Source organism: Erinaceus europaeus, chromosome 13 (assembly GCF_950295315.1).
Source record: "Erinaceus europaeus chromosome 13, mEriEur2.1, whole genome shotgun sequence".
NCBI classification, from domain to species: Eukaryota; Metazoa; Chordata; class Mammalia; order Eulipotyphla; family Erinaceidae; genus Erinaceus; species Erinaceus europaeus.
Genome location: NC_080174.1, coordinates 24,873,363 through 24,891,488, shown reverse-complemented (window position 1 = coordinate 24,891,488; position 18,126 = coordinate 24,873,363). Strand labels below are relative to the sequence as shown.

The following is an 18,126-nucleotide window of genomic DNA, read 5'->3' as shown; positions in this document are numbered from 1 at the left end:
TTCCACCAGTGTACATTTTTAGTAGTATGAGTATTAGAAAAAATAAACAAGTCTTACAAGATCTTCCTCTATGATATAACTATCCAGAGGATTTTTTTTTTAATAATTTAAAATGTAAGTCTGACTGCACACATTACTCTGTCTCCTTAGTTGGAAGCTTATAAGTCTTCCTCCTTATTTCTATGACTAAGTAGTTTTAGTAATGCTACTAGTATCTTGGTCTCAAGTTTTGGCATTTGTTTTGTAGATGTTCTTCTCATGGTATCCCAGGACCAGAGGGCCACCATATTTCAAACATACCAGTTCCAGACAGTCCAAAGTAAGAGTGATTAACTGTGGGGCCTCTAAAGTTAAAGTGCTACTTAACTCTAAAAAATAATTAGGTACTGTAATGTAATACTGAGTAGAATGTATTATCTGAATATTCTACATAGTTTGTGATGCCTTTCTGTTTAGTTATATTGCTTTTCCTCTATTTTTGTCATTTTTCCAGGATTTTTACTACATTACTGATCCAAATTGAGTATCTCCTTTTTCCCATTTCTCATCTCTTCATTCCATAAATGCATACAAAAGTTTCCAGGTGCCCTTGTATTAGAGATCAATGGGGAGATGTAAGAGTATTAAGAGACTGTTTCAGAAGAGATTTTGTGTCCAAAAATTGGGGGGAATGAATGAAAAGAAAGTCACTAGTACTTATTTTTTCTTTCAGTCCCTGGCTATCTTCTTTGACTCCTCCATCCAATGTAGCCCCAGTGACTTTTGCATCTATTGTAGAAGAAGAATTACAACAGGAAGCAGCTCTTATCAGAAGTAGAGAAAAGCCTTTGGCTTTGATTCAGGTAAATAATATCTTACAGAGGTTCAGCTTAAGGGGCTGGAATGATAACTCATCATGAGAGTGTTTGCCTTGTCATGTTCATGACCCAGTTTCACTTGTAGCACTATATGGAAGTGTTGTGTCAATGAGGGAAACTGGTGCTGTGGTGTGTCTTTCTGTCTCTCTGGGCCTTGCTGTCTCAGTCTGAATAAAAAACCAAGTCATCCCAGGAGCAGTGAAATCATTTGTTCATGAGCCCCTAGTTCTGCCCAGAAAAGAAAAGAAAAAAAAAAAAAAAGTTTAAGGTCGAGGGACCATCAAGATAGCTTAGTGCCTGCATTACCATGTATATCACCCAGGTTTGAGCCTAACCTCCATCACATTGGAAAAAGCTTCAGTGCTGTATGTCTTTCCCTTTCTCCCTCTTTCTACCTGAAAAAAAAGATTAAAAAAATATATAGAAGAGAACTACACTGTATTCCATGTTTAGGTTTTCAGAAAATTGATTGCTTGCTTTGTGTAGGAGCACTTGTCAGATGTAAATGCAATGTAAAACAAAACTGAGGTAATTCAACAATTTAAATCAGTTAAATATGTTTGTGATAATTGACTTTGAACAATAAATTGTGTTAAGACAAATATTTTTAGCACAAGTGCTACATAATGTGTTAGCCTTTGAAAGTAACCAGTAGAGAACTTGGCAGTATCTAGCACTCCCCTTGACTTCTGTATCATATTCTTACGTTGTAAGCAACAGTCACAAACACTGACTTTTTAAAGTAAAGAGAATTTATTTGAGGGCTATTGAGATTCCATAGGCTTAACTGAAGGAACAGTCAGAACCTACAGTTGCCATGCAAAGCCAAGAAGCAACACTTAGAGGACATGAACAATATCAGAATGTTTCTCACAGAATAAAGCTATTGTAATGACTGGATCCCAACAGAGAGTTTTAGTTTCAAGGTGGAGAGTTATTCTAGTTTAGGGCTCAAGCCGTTGCTTAACAAAGGGATTGCAATATACCTAGTTTCATTCCATTATTTTGTATCAATAGGTGTTCATAAAAGCATTATCTATATTTGCCAAAATATGGACAGAAGAGCTCAAATGTCCAACCGATAAGTGATTAAGAAAGCCCTAATATGTGTATACAAGGAAATAGCACTCTGGTGTAAGAAATGATGAAATGGTCTCTTCTGCCATATCATCAATGGAACTTGAAGAAAACATGCTAAGTGAGATAAGCCAGTAAGAGGACAAATACTGGATGGCTTCATTCATAGGGGAACTTGAAAAACAATGGGGAAAAAACAGGGTAAAATTTAGACTGGCTGTGGTCTATTGCACCAGATTTAAGGACTTTAAAGGGGAGAATAGAAAGAGCTTTAGACATCATTGGGACCAGTGCACCAGAATGGAGGCAAACTGTAGTGGTGGGAATAGACACCTGTCATGGGACCTTGAGAACTTGATTGGAGGTTTTAGCTGGGGACAGCTACTTGCCCTTGCCCCTCTCTGTTTGGGGAAGACTCTTTGACCAAGCGCACAGCTTCGGGAAGGATGCACATGGAGTACTGAAGGAGGCAGGGGACAACCACCCAACCAGTCAGGTCAACCCAGTCAACCCTGGTGGTCAGTGGGGTAACAGATGTCGCAGCCAAATCATCTTCATATCCAATACCTATCAGGGGAAGATAAGAAAGTACTCACGTGACAGCTTTTTAAAATAATTACTTCCCCCAATACAGTGATATATTTTTTTAAAACGTGATGCTCAGAAAGAAATCGGAAAGAAAGCTAATAATGTCCTGCTTGGTTTTTTTTTTTTTTTTTTAGAGAAAAATCTCCTTTTTTCTCTATTTCAGATTGAGGAGCATGCAATACAAGATTTGTTGGTTTTCTATCAGGCACTTGGAAACCCTGAAGAATTTGTCATTGTTGAAAGGACACCACAGGGACCACTGGCAGTACCTATGTGGAACAAGCATGGATACTAGTAGTTCACTGTGGAGTTAAAATGCACTTTTCAAAGATTGTGATAGTGATAATATGTAGAAAATAATTTGGTAACAGATCATTCTAGATAGCATAAGAAAGAGCTCATTTCTATATTGTGGTTCAAGCATATGTTTGTATGATTACAAAATTCCTTAGAATTGTGATTTTTTTTTTTTAAAGGCATCTTTTATGAAAAACTATGGAACTATTCTGGGTTGAATTTAAACAGAATCATTTCTTCAAACTAGTCTAAAGGAAAACATGAGTGACTGAAGTGACTGAATTTAAGAGTAACAAATTAAGAGTAACTTTTCTATTAATTTAGATTTTGCAAATACTTGTCATACTCTTAAAAAATATATAGCATTGGTGAAGGAAAGTAGGAATGTCACTCATTAATTCTAATCTACTATCGGCCAAAATTTGGGTTTTGCTACAGTAGTGATGTTACCATTTTGGTGTCTTTATTAATTAGGCTATGAATATTGTAGGTCTTATCTAAATATTGAACCACTTGAATGCCATATTTGATTAGGACAACTCATGTTGCATTCAGCTATGCAGTGCAATAGAAAGGAAGAAATTCAGGCTAACAGTTACTTTACAATACTTAAAGTCATTGTGGATTGTTTCATGATGGAGGAGGGGAGACCTACCTTATAAAAATCTAATTGTGAGAGAACAAATTTATCAGCATTACGATTTTTTTTAATAATTGCTTAATTATCTACATAAATATTAAATAATTTGGAAGAAAATTGGTTTATAGTTTTACCTTATATGATTAGGAATTTTTTGAGCCTGGGTTATGAATGAATAGAAACATATTTCTTTGTAATAGGATGTTTGGTTTGCTTTTGAGTATTAAAGGAATCTATTAATACGTTAGCTTGGCAAATTGGCAGGGTTAATGTGTTAGCTTCTGGGATATAAATTCAAGGGAATGTATAGGCAATTCAGTTGATGGAAAAATGGTTGAAACTAACTCAGTATTTCAGATTTAGCTGTACCCCAAAGCAGCAAACTTGTAAGCAGATGTGCAATAAAAATAATTATGATCCATTTCAATGCTAATGTGTGCTTAAACTATATTGTACCTGCTATAGGGAGATTCACTAATTATTCCTCCTGATACACTATAGCCAGTATTTAAGATGTTACTCTGCATTTTTTAACTACGTAAAAAGAGCAATTTCCGAAAATAAGTCTGAATTTTATATTATGTGTCTGTGAATAGATTGAGAAGAAATGAATTTTATAATATTTTATTAATGTTGCATTAAAGAGGCCTTCTGAAATGCTTTCTTTCATTTGAAATTTTGATTCTATCATCCTGAAATACTTTATTTTTCTCTTTTATTTTTACTTTATTTATCTCTTTATTAAAAGGGGGATTAATGGTTTGCAGTTGACAGTAAAATACAATAGTTTATACATGCATAACATTTCCCAGTTTTCCACATAACAGTTTAACCTTTACTAGGTCCTCCTCTGCCACCACGATCTAGGACCTGAACCCCCCCCTACCCCACCCCAGAGTCTTTTATTTTGGTGCAATACACCAACTTTAGTAAAAGTTCTGCTTAGTGTTTTCCCTTCTAATCTTGTTTTTCCACAATATTCCCACCACCAGAGTTCAGTCCCCATCCCCTTCATTAGAAACTGAAGTAGTTCTCCCGAGGCCACAGATAGGGGCTGACTTTATAATAACTATCAATATATATATTTTCCCCATTTTTTCCTACAGTCCTGCCTTCACTAACTCACACCTATACCAACCCCTACTTCCAAGTGTCTTTCCTCTTTTCTCTCAGATAAGAGAAATGGTGCCAGACTTCCCATGGTGTTTTCCAGATTCCCCTTCATTTCAGTGAGGGTATAAAAAGAAGATTCCTGGTGACAAATGCTTTGGGTCCTGGTAGAATTGGGATTCCAAGCCGTTCTAGTCATCTTCCATCATTTCTCCCTGTCTGGGAGTGTGGACCAGAATTCTTTTTTGGGGTGCAGAATGTGGGAGTTCTGGTTTCTGTAATTGCTTCTCCACTACACATGGGTGTTGGCAGTTTGAGCCATACTCCCAGCCCATTTCTATCTTTTCCTAGTGGGGTAGGGCTCCAGAGAGGTGAGGTTCCAAGACATTGGCAAGGTTGTCTCCTCAGGGGAGTTAGAATGGAATCAGTAGCATCTGCAACTTGGTGACTGGAAGGCAGGAAGGAATAGGAACCTTAGGGTGGAAATTAGCTGAGAAGTCTATTTTAGGTATCTTCCTAAGGGCCCATGATTTTCATAGTAGTCTTTGCTGAGCTTGATAGCAAACAGACAATAGCATAATTGTTTAGCCTAATAAGATAATAGCTGACATCTCAGGTGCAGGGATATCAGAGCAGAATGTGCTTAGCAGTCAGTCACATGCTTTGATAAAATCCTAGGGGTCAGAATTCCTCTTAAAGCTTTAAAGAGATGACTTGAGTAAATTATGCAAGAAAAGTAATAATTGAGAAAACTATCATTAGTTAATATCTGAATTGGCTCTTTAACTATTTGAGTGGTTGACCACATGAATTTGTCCATGACAAAAGGATTTTGAGAACTTGTTTGGAGGTTCTAGCAGGGGTGTGCAGCTACTCGTATACCCTTGACTGACCGAAGACTGATCCGTCTCTATTTGGGGAAGGCTGTCGTCTTCAGCCACGTGCACAGCTTCAGGAAGGACGCAATTGGAGCGGTGAAGGAGGAAGGGGACACCCTCCTAGCCAGCCAGATCAGCCGAATCAACCCTGGCGATCAATGGGGTGACAGATGTCTCAGCCAGATCACCCGCACATCCATGTCCTTGACAAAAGGGTTGACAGTTATTTTGTATCAATCTGAAGGAAACCTATAGATTAATAGCTTGAGGAAAGTGACTCCAGAGGAAGTGCTGAATGGAAGTCTTTCCTGTCTTTTCAAGTTGTGTCCTCACCCAACTGCCTATTTGTAAACTGCTAGTTTATCTGAGACTAGGAACATTTAAAAGTACAGAGTAACTTCTGGAGGTGGAACCATGGTGGCATAGTTGCTTGCAATCAATGGTCCCCTTGAAACCACTTGTAAGAAAGAGAATGAAAGCCACAAATTTCATCAGTACAGGGAATTCTGAAGGCTAGTGTTGGGAGGATGATAGAACATTTTGGGACTGATGTTGCAGTGCCTGACAGTTACCCCTGTTTAAAATGTGCAGCAAGCAACTAAAAAAAAAAAAAAAAAGATTCTCAAGTTTGTGCTTCAAGAAATCTCATTGGCCCCTCAGTGCTCAGATCCTGGCTAGCCGCAAAAAATACCTACACTCCACAGGTAGTTGGGGAAGCTATGGCTTTGATTCTGAAACTCACGTTTGTGCACTAAGCCGCCAATAGCAGTGCCAGGCACTATGGACCACTTTCCTAACCTCCCTTTGCTCCCCCTGTCCGCCCTTCGAGTACACAGCTTCTAAACTGAGGAGAATTTCATTACCAAAAGCCACAGCACCACCTACCCTACACATACAACAACACATTCATGTTAAATGGAGCAATTTTAAGACAATAAGTTCATGGACTGGGGAGATAGCATAGTGGATGTGTAAAAAGACTTCCGATGCCTGAGACTAAGTTCCAGGTTCAATTCCCAGCACCACCACAGGTGAGAGCTAAGTGGTGCTTTGCTTTAGGGGGATGACTAGAACATGCATGTCCAGGAATCAGAACGCCGGAATTCTTAAATGTAATAATACAGTAAGGTACATTATTAAATTATGAAAAATCGGAGACAGTACAAACTACTAGAGAAAGGAAGAGATTGATAAATAGTTGATTTTTTTTTTTTTTTTTTTTTTTTTTACCAGAGCACTGCTCAGTTCTGGTTTATGGTGGTGCAGGGGATTGAACCTGGGACTTTGGAGCCTCAGGATTGAGAGTCTCTTTGCATAACCATTATGCTATCTACCCCCTCCCAGCCTTAAACATCTAAAAAGTAAGTGTTGGACTAGGAATATGGATCTTTCTGTCAATGCCTTTGTTCGACTACGAAGCAGTTACAGAAGCCAGACCTTCCACCTTCTGCATCCCACAATGACCTTGGGTCCATACTCCCAGAGGGTTAAAGAATAGGAAAGCTATCAGGGGAGGGGAGGGGATACGGACTTCTGGTGGTGGGAATTGTGTGGAGTTGTATCCCTCTTGTTTTGTCAATGTTCCCTTTTTATAAATGAAAAATAAAAATTTTAAAAGTAAGTGTTGGCTATTATGAGACTTTCCTTACAAAAACTTTACACAGAAAAAGAAAACAAGGAAACAAACCCCCCCCCCCCATAAATTCAGTAAAGGGGAAGGATACAAAGTCAATATACAAAAACTTGTGGCATTTCTATACACAATTAGATGAAAGGGAAATGATATAATCCCATTTACAGCTGAATCAAAAAATACATTGTAGCAAATCTAACAGAAGAGGTGAAAGAACTTTACAATGTTAGAAGTGAGACACAAGCAATAAAAGGGTGTTCCATGCTTATGAACTGAAAGAAAACTAAAAATGGCCATATTAAATGAGCTTATAAATTCAGTGCAATGCCTATCAAAAATCCTGATGGCATTCTAAAGTCTAGTGAAATTTGACTAATACCACAGACCAAAATTTGTTCAAAATTGATTAAAGAGATATTAAGGCTGACAACTATAAATGAGTATAAGAAAACATAGATAGCATAACAGTTATGCAAAGAGACTCCTGCCTGAGACTTTGAAGTCCCAGGTTCAATCCCCCGCACCACAATAAGCCAGAGCCATGCAGTGCTCTGGTGTTTCTCTGTGTCTTTCTCTCTCTGCATCTCTCTCAAAAATAAAATAAACAAATTTTTTTTTTTAAAAAGAAAGAAACATTTCCAAGTCCTAACATCAAAGATGTATTTAGAGATACAATCCTATGGGCAAAGGAAACGAAAACAAGAACAAACAGATGGAACTACACAAAGACCCAAGTTTTAAGTCCTCAGCCCTCACCTACAGGAGGGAAGCTTCATGAGTAGTGGAACAATGATACAAGTGTCTCTCCCTCTCACATTCTATTAAAAAAAAAAGTGCCACTAGGAATAGTAACAGAGTTGTGCAGACACTGAGCTCAGAGATCACCATTGTGGCAAGAAAGAACAAAGGGTTATCATCAACAACAATAACAACAAAAAGCAACCCAGTAAAAAATGGGCAAAAGCTATGAGTAGGCATTTCTTTAAAGACATTCAGATGGCCCATAGAAATAAAGAGGAAAAAAAAAAAAAGCTTTACATCAGTCAGTAGGGAAATGCAAGTTATACTTCACAACAATAAAAGCAGCCTCCATAAAAAAGATGAAAGAAGACCAATTGTTGGTGAGGTTGTAGAGAAAAGGAACTCTGTCTCACTGTTGGTGAAAATGCAAACTGCTATAGCCTCTATGGCTAAATAAAGAAATGATTAATACCCAACACAGGCCACCACATTGGAGATGCTTTTACTGACTTCCTCGAGCACATGATCTCACCAATGTGTCCTGGAACCCCACCTCTCCAGAGCCCTGCCCCACTAAGAAAATATAGAGACAGGCTGGGAGTATGGATCAACCTATCAAAGCCAATATCCAGCAGAAAAGCAATTACAGAAGCCAGACTTTCCACCTTCTACACCCCATAATGATCTGGGGTCCATGCTCCCAGAAGGTAAAAGAATAGGAAAGCTTCCAATGAAAGGGATGGGATATGGAACTCTGGTAGTGGGCATTGTACCTCTCTTATCCTATAGTATCGATTATTATTAAATCAGTAAAATAATAATAATAATAAAAACACAGGGACCCAATCCAGAGATGAGGTCAAATCGGAGAAAGACATGACAACCTTGGGATTAGACTGGGAGAATTTTGGCGCCAGAGAGAATCTGAGCCAGTGGGCCTTGTACTGGCTTTGTGACTCACCATCAAATCCCACAGTGAGATTTCAGAGGCAGAAAAAATGCAGTGTGAAAAGTTTTAAAACTGGGACAGACTGAAGCTCATAGATGATATCATAGTGAAGAATTGGAGAATGTAGACAGTGAAAATCAGGCAAAGATCAAAGTTCAAGAGGAAATCAACTTATTTTCTAAAAAAAATCTTAAATTTTACTTCCTTTTTCTTTCACACAAATTTTCAATTAGGAAATGCCTGCAAAGAACAACGCATCTGTTTATAGAAATGAGATACTGATTTACCTAATTGTGTCTTTGGACAAGAAAAAAAAGAAGAGTTTTTTTTTTTTTAATTTTTTATTTAAGGAAGGATTAATGAACAAAAACATAAGGTAGGAGGGGTACAACTCCACACAATTCCCACCACCCAATCTCCATAACCCACCCCCTCCCCTGATAGCTTTCCCATTCTCTATCCCTCTGGGAGCATGGACCCAGGGTCATTGAGGGTTGCAGAAGGTAGAAGGTCTGGCTTCTGTAATTGCTTCCCTGCTGAACATGGGCGTTGACTGGTCGGTCCATACTCCCAGTCTGCCTCTCTCTTTCCCTAGTAAGGTGTGTCTCTGGGGAAGCTGAGCTCCAGGACACATTGGTGGGGTCTTCAATCCAGGGAAGTCTGGCCAGCATCCTGGTGGCATCTGGAACCTGGTGTACTACCGCTTTCAGGTATATATATTTGCAGTAGTTTATGGATGCGTGTGCACATAAGCTCTCTCTCACAGAAACTGGTGTATATCTAGGTTATGGGACTTTGTTAGAAAGTGAACTACCTGAGATGAAATTAGAGTGTACTATAAAAGTAAAAACCCAGTGGTGATGGGTAGGCATGCAGATTCCTGAGCCAGTGGGGGGTGGGAGTGGGCGGGAAGGATGGGTCACAGTCCTTTGGTGGTGGGAATGGTGTTTATGTACACTCCTAGCAAAATGTAGATATATAAATCAGTAGTTAATTAATATGAGAGGGGGAAAATCAATTGTATGTCTCAAAGTTTCTCAAAACACAAACTGAATCCTTGTAATATATAGGCTGTGCATTTGATAAGAAGAGTTTTTTTAGCATGAAAGTCTTTTTTTATTTTTATTTTTTATATTTATTTTCCCTTTTGTTGCCCTTGTTGTTTTTCGTTGTTGTAGTTATTATTGTTGTTGTTGTTGTTGATGTCATCATTGTTAGATAGGACAGAGAGAAATGGAGAGAGGAGGGGAAGACAGAGAGGGGGAGAGAAAGATAGACACCTGCTGACCTGCTTCACCACCTGTGAAGCGACTCCCCTGCAGGTGGGGAGCTGGGGGCACGAAGCAGAATCCTTACGCCAGTCCTTGCGCTTTGTGCCACGTGCGCTTAACCCGCTGTGCTACCACCTGACTCCCAAAAGAAGAGCTTTTAAAAAAAAACTCTCAGTACAATTCCCCAACAAAGACATGCCCATACATTTAAATATTGGACTTAAAACTATACCTGCTCAGGTAGTTCCCATGTTCACTTTGCAAGACAGAAACGTGAGTTACAGTCCCTTTCACTCCATCCCTATACCTCATGATACTGGGAGTAAAGCTTTAAGTTAAGTTTATTCTCATTAGTTGTGGATGGTCATGCTAAATTATGAATGGCCATGTAAGTAAGTGTAGGTTATTTTATTTGAAGTCTTTGTCTTTTCATCCATCTTTGTAAAGAGTATGTTGCGCAGAACTCACTCCAGGACCCTGCAGTTGCCCCAGTACCAAACTGTATATGCACTAACACACCTGTGACTAGGTTCTCATGTTAGAAATACCAGATACTAGGGAAATCAGTTATGACTGTTTTCAAAATGAAGATACCACAACTCTGAGAACTTATATTACTTGCTCAAATTTGGTAGACTATGTTCTTTCTACCCCATTTTTATTTTTTTTGTTTTATTTTTTCATTAGTGACTTAATAGTGATCAACAAGATAACAGAAGGAGTCACAGTCCTAATAATTAAGAAATATTTTGGAATATATCCTAAGGAGCCAAACATACCCATCCAAACAGGTTTGTGTAAACCCATGTTCATAGCAGCACAATTTGTAATAGCCAAAACCTGGAAGCAACCCTGATTTCCAACAACTGAGTGGCTGAGTAAGCTGTGTGTTGTGACCCCAACAGGAATTTGGGACTATTAGCATATGAATGATGGCAGGATACACAGAGAAGGGAAGGTATAAAGCACAAGACTTGGAGCAGGTCGCTCTCTTTGGCTGCTGCTGCTTCTGGTCAGATGCATCTCAGCGGAGGTGTGCCAGGTATTCGCCATGGCTACTTCTCCTGGGAACTGAACACATGTGACTCTGCTAGCCGGTAAAATTTTAGAACCCCCTACAGCCACGAGCAACCTTTTCCAGAGCTGATAATTGTTTATCTTATGGGACTAAACTTTTGATAACTATACTCAGACTTAGCGTTTTTTTAACCCTTGATAAGTGCTTATTTTGCCTTTTACCTGTTTCACCCTAACAAACCTTGTATTGTTTAAACCAGTTCCCAGCTCCCCGATGTGAATCCTTTTACATGCCACAGCAGCCTCCACAGACCCCATTTTAAGTTAAATAACAACGGTTGTGGCCTATATACACAATGGAATACTACTCAGTTATTAGAAATGGTGAATTCACCTTCTTCATCTCATCCTGGATGGAGCTTGAAGGAATCATGTTAAGTGAGATAAGTCAGAAACAGAAGGATGAATAGGGGATGATCTGACTCAGAAAGAAGTGGAAAAACAAAATCAGAAGGGGAAACACTAAGCAGAACTTGGACTGGTGTTGTTGTATTGCACCAAAATAAAAGACTGGGGTGGGAGTGGAGGGTTCAGGTCCTGCATAATAATGGCAGAGGAGAACCTATTGGGGGGTTTAATTGTTATGAAAATTGAGATGAAAACTGAGAAATGTTATATATGTATAAACTATTGTATTTTACTGTCAATTGTAAACCATTAATTCTCCCAATAAAGAGATAAAATAAAATAAAAAATAAATATTTCAGTTTGCTTAGACTGGAGTTGGGGTATTGTACCAAAATAAAAGACTCTGGGTTGGGGGGGGGGTTCAGGTCCTGGAATATGATAGCGGAGGAAGACCTGGGGGGGTGGTTAGATTGTTATGTGGAAAACTGAGAAATATACATGTACAAAGTACTACATCTTACAGTCAGCTGTAAACCATTAATTTCCCCAATAAAGAAAAAGAAAAGAAAAACAAACATCAGATACTAGGCACACACTCCAAATGCTTTCTTTTTTATTAAATTTTTTTAATTATTATTTTCCCTTTTGTTGACCTTGATTTTTATTGTTGTTGTACTTATTATTGTTGTTGTTGTTGTTGATGTCATCATTGTTGGATAGGACAGAGAGAAATAGAGAGAGGGGGGAAGACAGAGAGGTAGAGAGAAAGATAGACACCTGAAGACCGGTTTCACCGCCTGTGAAGCGACTCCCCTGCAGGTGGGGAGTCAGGGGCTCGAACTGGGATCCTTACTCTGGTCCTTGTGCTTTGCGCCAAATGCACTTAACCCACTGAGCTACCGCCCCACCCCCTCCAAATGCTTTATTAAAACATAATTTGATTTTTAGACCTATTCAAAACGCATGGCTTTACACAGAACATATTTTGTAAATGTATTTTATGCATCAATTAGTCCATACATGAGAAATATGTTTTCATTGGCTGCTGAGTAAATAGTGTTTCAAACTTTTAGGTTAGTATGGGACACTATAAATGTGTGTTCTAAATAGAACTTCCCACAACTGTGAAGAATAACTTTAGTGGCAAAAGCACTTTTCCAGTTAGTTGCCCTTCTAACTTTTATGTTTGGCATTTCTGCCATACAAATTTTCCCATTAGCGCATAATTTCAAGTGGTTCCATGTTAATGTGTATGCTCAACAGTGTGCTACCACTTGGCCCCCAGTTCCAAGGGCATAGTTCATAGTACTCACAGATTATTAGTGGCCATTAGGTTACCCCATTCCTCCATAGAAAACCCAGTCCAGACTTGACCAGGAACACTGGATATCCTCAAGGGATAACTTAAAGTATAAGCTATCAAAAAAGAATACACCTAGTATACACTGAAAAAGAAAATTCTACAAATTGTTTAGCTGGAAATGTTGCCTTTGTCCTAAGAGGGCTATCTCGCAGACTGAAGTCAGCAAGACAATTGGTTTTCTGTTTGTTTGTTCATTTTTCATTGAGAGCTCTAGAGCTTTACAGCACAATCACTGATAGATGAGTACAATTTCATTATGCACCAGGACCCCGTAGTTCTTTTGCACCCTTCTGTCCTCCAACAATGCCACTGTTTGTGGAGAAGCCTCATTTGAGAAGCCAAGTTAAATGTTCTGAAAGGCCACAGTCCAAGTTTCCTCTACAAGAATGATCACAAGATAGGACAAAGTCTTGACCATACCTTCAAATTTATGTGAGGTGCTTTTTTGGAGATTTCAATAACCTTTACATTTCAATAGCCTTTACATCTTTCCAAATGCAGATAGTTCTGACTGAGTTGACTTGGCAAGACCAAGATTGGAATTTATGAGCACTTCCTCTTCTATATAAATTAACTAAGTCTTTTACTGGAAAGCAATCTCCTCTAGTTAGCAGAAAAATCTAGAAATTTATTAGATGAGGATGCGGGAAATAGTATAGTGACTATGCAAAAGGTTTTCATTCCTGAGGTTCCAGAGATTCCAGTTTCAATTCCCCACATTTACTTTAATTCAGAGCTGAAATAAATAAATAAATAGATAAATAAATAAATTTTACTAGATCTTTTCTTTTCTTTTCTTTTTGCACATGTATTAAGACCAGACCTCTGAAGTAGGGGTCGATCAGTCAGAGAAATCTGATAGTGGGACCCGTGGACCTTGGCCTTTAGTTTGGCTCTGAACTACCTCTTTAATAAATTTCTCTCTCTCTGTTTTTTTTAGATTTTTAAAAATATTTATTTATTTATTCCCTTTTGTTGCCCTTGTTTTATTGTTGTAGTTACTGTCGTTGTTGTTATTGATGTCATTGTTGTTGGGTAGATCAGAGAGAAATGGAGAGAGGAGGGTAAGACAGGGAAGGGGAGAGAAAGATAGACACCTGCAGACCTGCTTCACTGCTTGAGAAGCGACTCCCCCACAGGAGCCGGGGTCTCGAACCGGGATCCTTAAGCCGGTCCTTGCTCTTTGTGCCAACTGTGCTTAACCCGCTGCACTACTGCCTGACTCCTCAATAAGTGTCTTTTTTATTTAACTTTGTATTCACTTCACAGTGGTAAATATTTCAGTCAACACTAGGGAATTTTGCCTAGTTTTATAATGGATTCTGAATCTTGATTTCACGACTTGCCTAGAAAATATCTCATGTTACTTTTAGATATATATTTTTAGTTATTCATTTGTCTATTTGTGTGTGTGTGTGTGTGTGTGTGTGTGTGTGAGAGAGAGAGAGAGAGAGAGAGAGAATCATTCTGGCTTATGCAATGCTAGGGATTGAACTTAAGATCTCATGCTTGAGAGTTCAATGCTTTATTTACTGCACTACCTCTCAGGTCAATTTCATGGTATTTTTAAAAGGGACTTGATGAAGGAAAATTAGACCAGGCAGGAATATTTCATATTTGTTTAAAATACTAAAGAGAGTACTTCTTTTTCTTCTACTCAGACTTCTGGTACTGCATTCTTTTCCCTTGTAAGCCATCAAGACATTGTAAGCCATTTCTCAAGTCATTGTCTAATCTAAAAGGAAATGATCTATACTCCCCAATCCCTTTCTTTATGACACACTGATCCCTCTTCCTATTCACTTCTAAACAACTCAGTTTCAACCCATAGGACTGGAGGACTTTCAACCTAGAACTTCAGTACCACCAGGTAAACTCATTAGATTTCCTTTGAGATCTTGCAGCAGGACATGATGTAAGCTAATATCAAGAAATCCAGATCTTCAGTAAGAAGCACAGGAACTATTCATCACATTTTCAGCTGCAATTCCTTTTACTCTCTTGATTATTATAAGCTTGGATTAAGGAGAAAACACAAGTCTCCTTAGAATTCTGAAAGTCAACAAGCAATCAATCAAACTTTGTTCTAATCACTGAGTAAAAATACCAGTAATAAGCAGGATGAGCAGTTGGCTTTCATTAACACATCTAAACTAAGGGACATACTTTGGGCTAAATGTAACCAGATGTATTATCACCATTCTGATTTGTACAGTAGAATCAGTGTGGAATATTTTGGCTCATAATCAAAGTTATCTTTGTCACTTCTTCTTCTTCTAGCGTTTGCCCTTCTTCCGTAGCCAGTCAACAGCGCCAGGTTGAAAGCTGTCAGGAGCTGCTTGTTGCTGGCTTTGAAAGTGACTGGGATCCATGTGGATTCAGTCGGCTAGGAAGGATCGTCAGTTTCCCCAATAAATGGGTACTAACGGGATGCACCACGAGAAGGTCGATCCAATGCATCTTTGTCACTATATAGAGGGTCACATTCTGTAGATGAAATAGGTGAAAAACATGACAGAATCCTACATGGCCAAAGTTTTGAGCTGTAGCAGAGAGGACATGTTTAATCACCTTGCATTAATGAAACCAGAGACATGGATGATGTGGCTTGAGGAAAAGATGTTCTGACAGTGAAGTGTTGTAAGATGTAGGACTTTAGGACTTCCTAGGAAGATCTACTGTCTCCTCTGGTGAATTTATGCCACATACCTAAAAATGTCAAGTGGAATCTTTCAGTCATATGAATTGCTTGAGTATGTAATCTCATGGTTTATGGTGACCACAGCAATTTTGGCAGAAGACCTTAAAAAAAGTCCTCTGGAAACTTGAGAGACCAAGGAACCCAGATGGTTTGGACTAAAGAACTAGTTAGTATATCTACTGCCTTAGGCATAGAACCAACCAAGCATTCTCACTTCTCGCTGACCCATCATTGAGAGGGCACCTGCTACCTAGCCTGTCTGCTCACCTTTGAGCATCAAGTCTGTATTTGGTTGGATGGATGTTTCATCTAAGTCACAGTGGTAGGGAAGGGAGGAGATTATCTGACACAATCAGGCTTTCTAAGGTACTTCTTTCACATTTGGACATTTATGAACATAGTTACAAATTGGGCAGAATCCTAGGCATCTTTCCTGGGCTCCTTGCAAAGACATCCAGTCCTTTGGCTAACATACTCCTATGGGATGAAGAAGTATGGGATGCAGTAGCTTTATCACTCTGTAAAACCAAGACATATGGGAAAAATTAAAAATGTGTTCTTGTGACTGTGGATTATAATCACTAGTGATGTGAACGAGGCCCCTGTTTATAAACAGCAAAGAACTTTTGTGCTTGGACATCAGACTGGAACTCCTCCTGGGCTCTGCTTAAAAGTGGCTGCTAATTTCTTGAAATAGTTTGGGAATCTATAGTTAGGATAAAGATGTTAAATCCACATGTTGATCTGGCTTTTAAATCACATCAGAAAATAGTGGAAGATTTATAATTTCACATTAACTTCCAAGCATAAGAAAGCTCAGACAGTGTGTACTTTCCCATTGGATCTGGAAAAAGAGAGGAGGGAGAGAGAAATGGGGGGAGAGAGAGAGAGAAAGAGAGAGAGGGTGACAGAGAGAGAGAAAGGGTGACAGAGAGAGAGAGAGAGAGGGTGACAGAGAGAGAGAGAGGAGAGAGAGAGGGTGACAGAGAGAGAGGGAGAGGGATATCCTGTTGAGTGTTTTCTGCTTGACTTTTAGCTATGTAGGGCACATCAGCTTATTTACACTCTAGCGTGAATAACAGCAGAGCAATCCTGTGGTCCCGTTGGATTCAGCAAAACCATGATTCTGTGGGAACATTTTCTGACTTTCTTCTCCTAAAGGCCGACTGAGGGAACCGTGATCCCTCTGGGGCTTTAATATGAGTCAGTCAGCACCACTGCCTGTGAGCCATTGGCAGCCACTTCAGCCTCCCTCCCCCTGTCCTGGGAAATCACATCTTTATCACTTCCATGCATTCTTTATTCTGGTCTGATTTTTTTTTAAATATTGTGTTATGTGTGTCCTTGTGTGTATATGTGTGTGCATGCAGGGAGAGAAAAGAGGGTAATTTATTTTTCAAATTCTCTCCCATTTTACCGGGGGGTAAGGGAGGTGTCACAAGCTGCTTCCAAGACAGAAACATCCTATGAGAAACAGATTTCATTACAGAGTCTGAAATGACAGGAACGGTTTAAATTTAGCACTGGGGAGGGAATGCTGCCTTTAGGTAATATACATCTAAAATGATTGCAAATGTTTTATCTGATGCCAGCTGTGCAGCCTTTTGGATAAGTGATTTCATGTCATACACTCCAGAGCATGTAGTGCAGATGTGTCCCTGGGCCACAGAGATCCTTAACTGGAAACCAGCAGCCACCGCGGTGCTACCACCCCCACTCATGACAATATTCCCAGCATAATCATGTCATCCCTTGGGCTCAGTGAAGGGGCTCAGAGTGGGGAAACCAATAAACACTGCCCATTGGGACAGAGTTCCCCTGGGCACACTAGCCATTCACTCTTATTTATTTTTGTTTGACCAGTGACTCATCATTTATACCATCTTATGTGCTGTGACTCACTCTGGCTTATTTCTGCCCAGGCTTACAGAGTGGCTCATTTCTGGAGAGGGCCCTTCCGTATCTGTGAAATGTCACGAATCACTACATTGCACTTGGAAGCAGCTCTGTGCTTTATGCTTACTTCATTGAGGATGAGCTGGCTTAGACAATGATAGCATAACAAAGCAATTGCTCTGGGTCAAACTGCCCAGACCTCTAGGAGCCTCAGTTTAAGACCATAACTTGCACACTGCTTTGTGGTGATGACAACGTGGGACATTGTAGTTGGCTCGCTTTGCTTTTATCAGGAGGCATGTGTGTATCAAATGCAGATTGTGAAATCAGCATCTGCTGAAAGTTTTCAGAACAGACACAATCGGTGGTCAATTTCCATTTCCTAAAGACCCCCTTCTCTCTTCTATTTTCTGTTTCTCCATGTATATTGTGGTGTAAAACATATTTTGCTCCTTAGGTGCTATTTCAAATGTATGAAAATACAGGTTTTTTAGAGTTTAATAAGAAAAACAAGTTTGTTGACCTCATATTCTCTGGAGTGTTGAGATTTTTTTTTTTTTTTTTTTTAAATGCCACCATGTTATCCACCACTCCTGGAAACCATTTTTTTTTTTTTTTTTTACCAGAACACTACTCAGCTCTGGTTTATGATGGTGCAAGGGATTGAACCTGGGACTTTGGAGCCCCAGGCATGAGAGAT

At 39.2% G+C, this 18,126-nt stretch overlaps 1 protein-coding gene across 2 annotated transcripts in view; it reads left to right on the top strand.

The window, feature by feature from the left end:
- Positions 1-4,118, top strand: part of IBTK (inhibitor of Bruton tyrosine kinase) — an 81,327-nt gene extending 77,209 nt beyond the window's left edge. For both annotated transcript variants that reach the window (XM_016191454.2, XM_060205428.1), the window contains exons 27-29: positions 248-319; positions 713-842; positions 2,686-4,118. In XM_016191454.2, coding sequence (XP_016046940.1) covers positions 248-319; positions 713-842; positions 2,686-2,817 — 334 coding nt within the window. In that variant the 3' untranslated portion in view covers positions 2,818-4,118. The remainder of the gene's footprint in view (positions 1-247; positions 320-712; positions 843-2,685) is intronic.
- Positions 4,119-18,126: the final 14,008 nt, after the last annotated feature.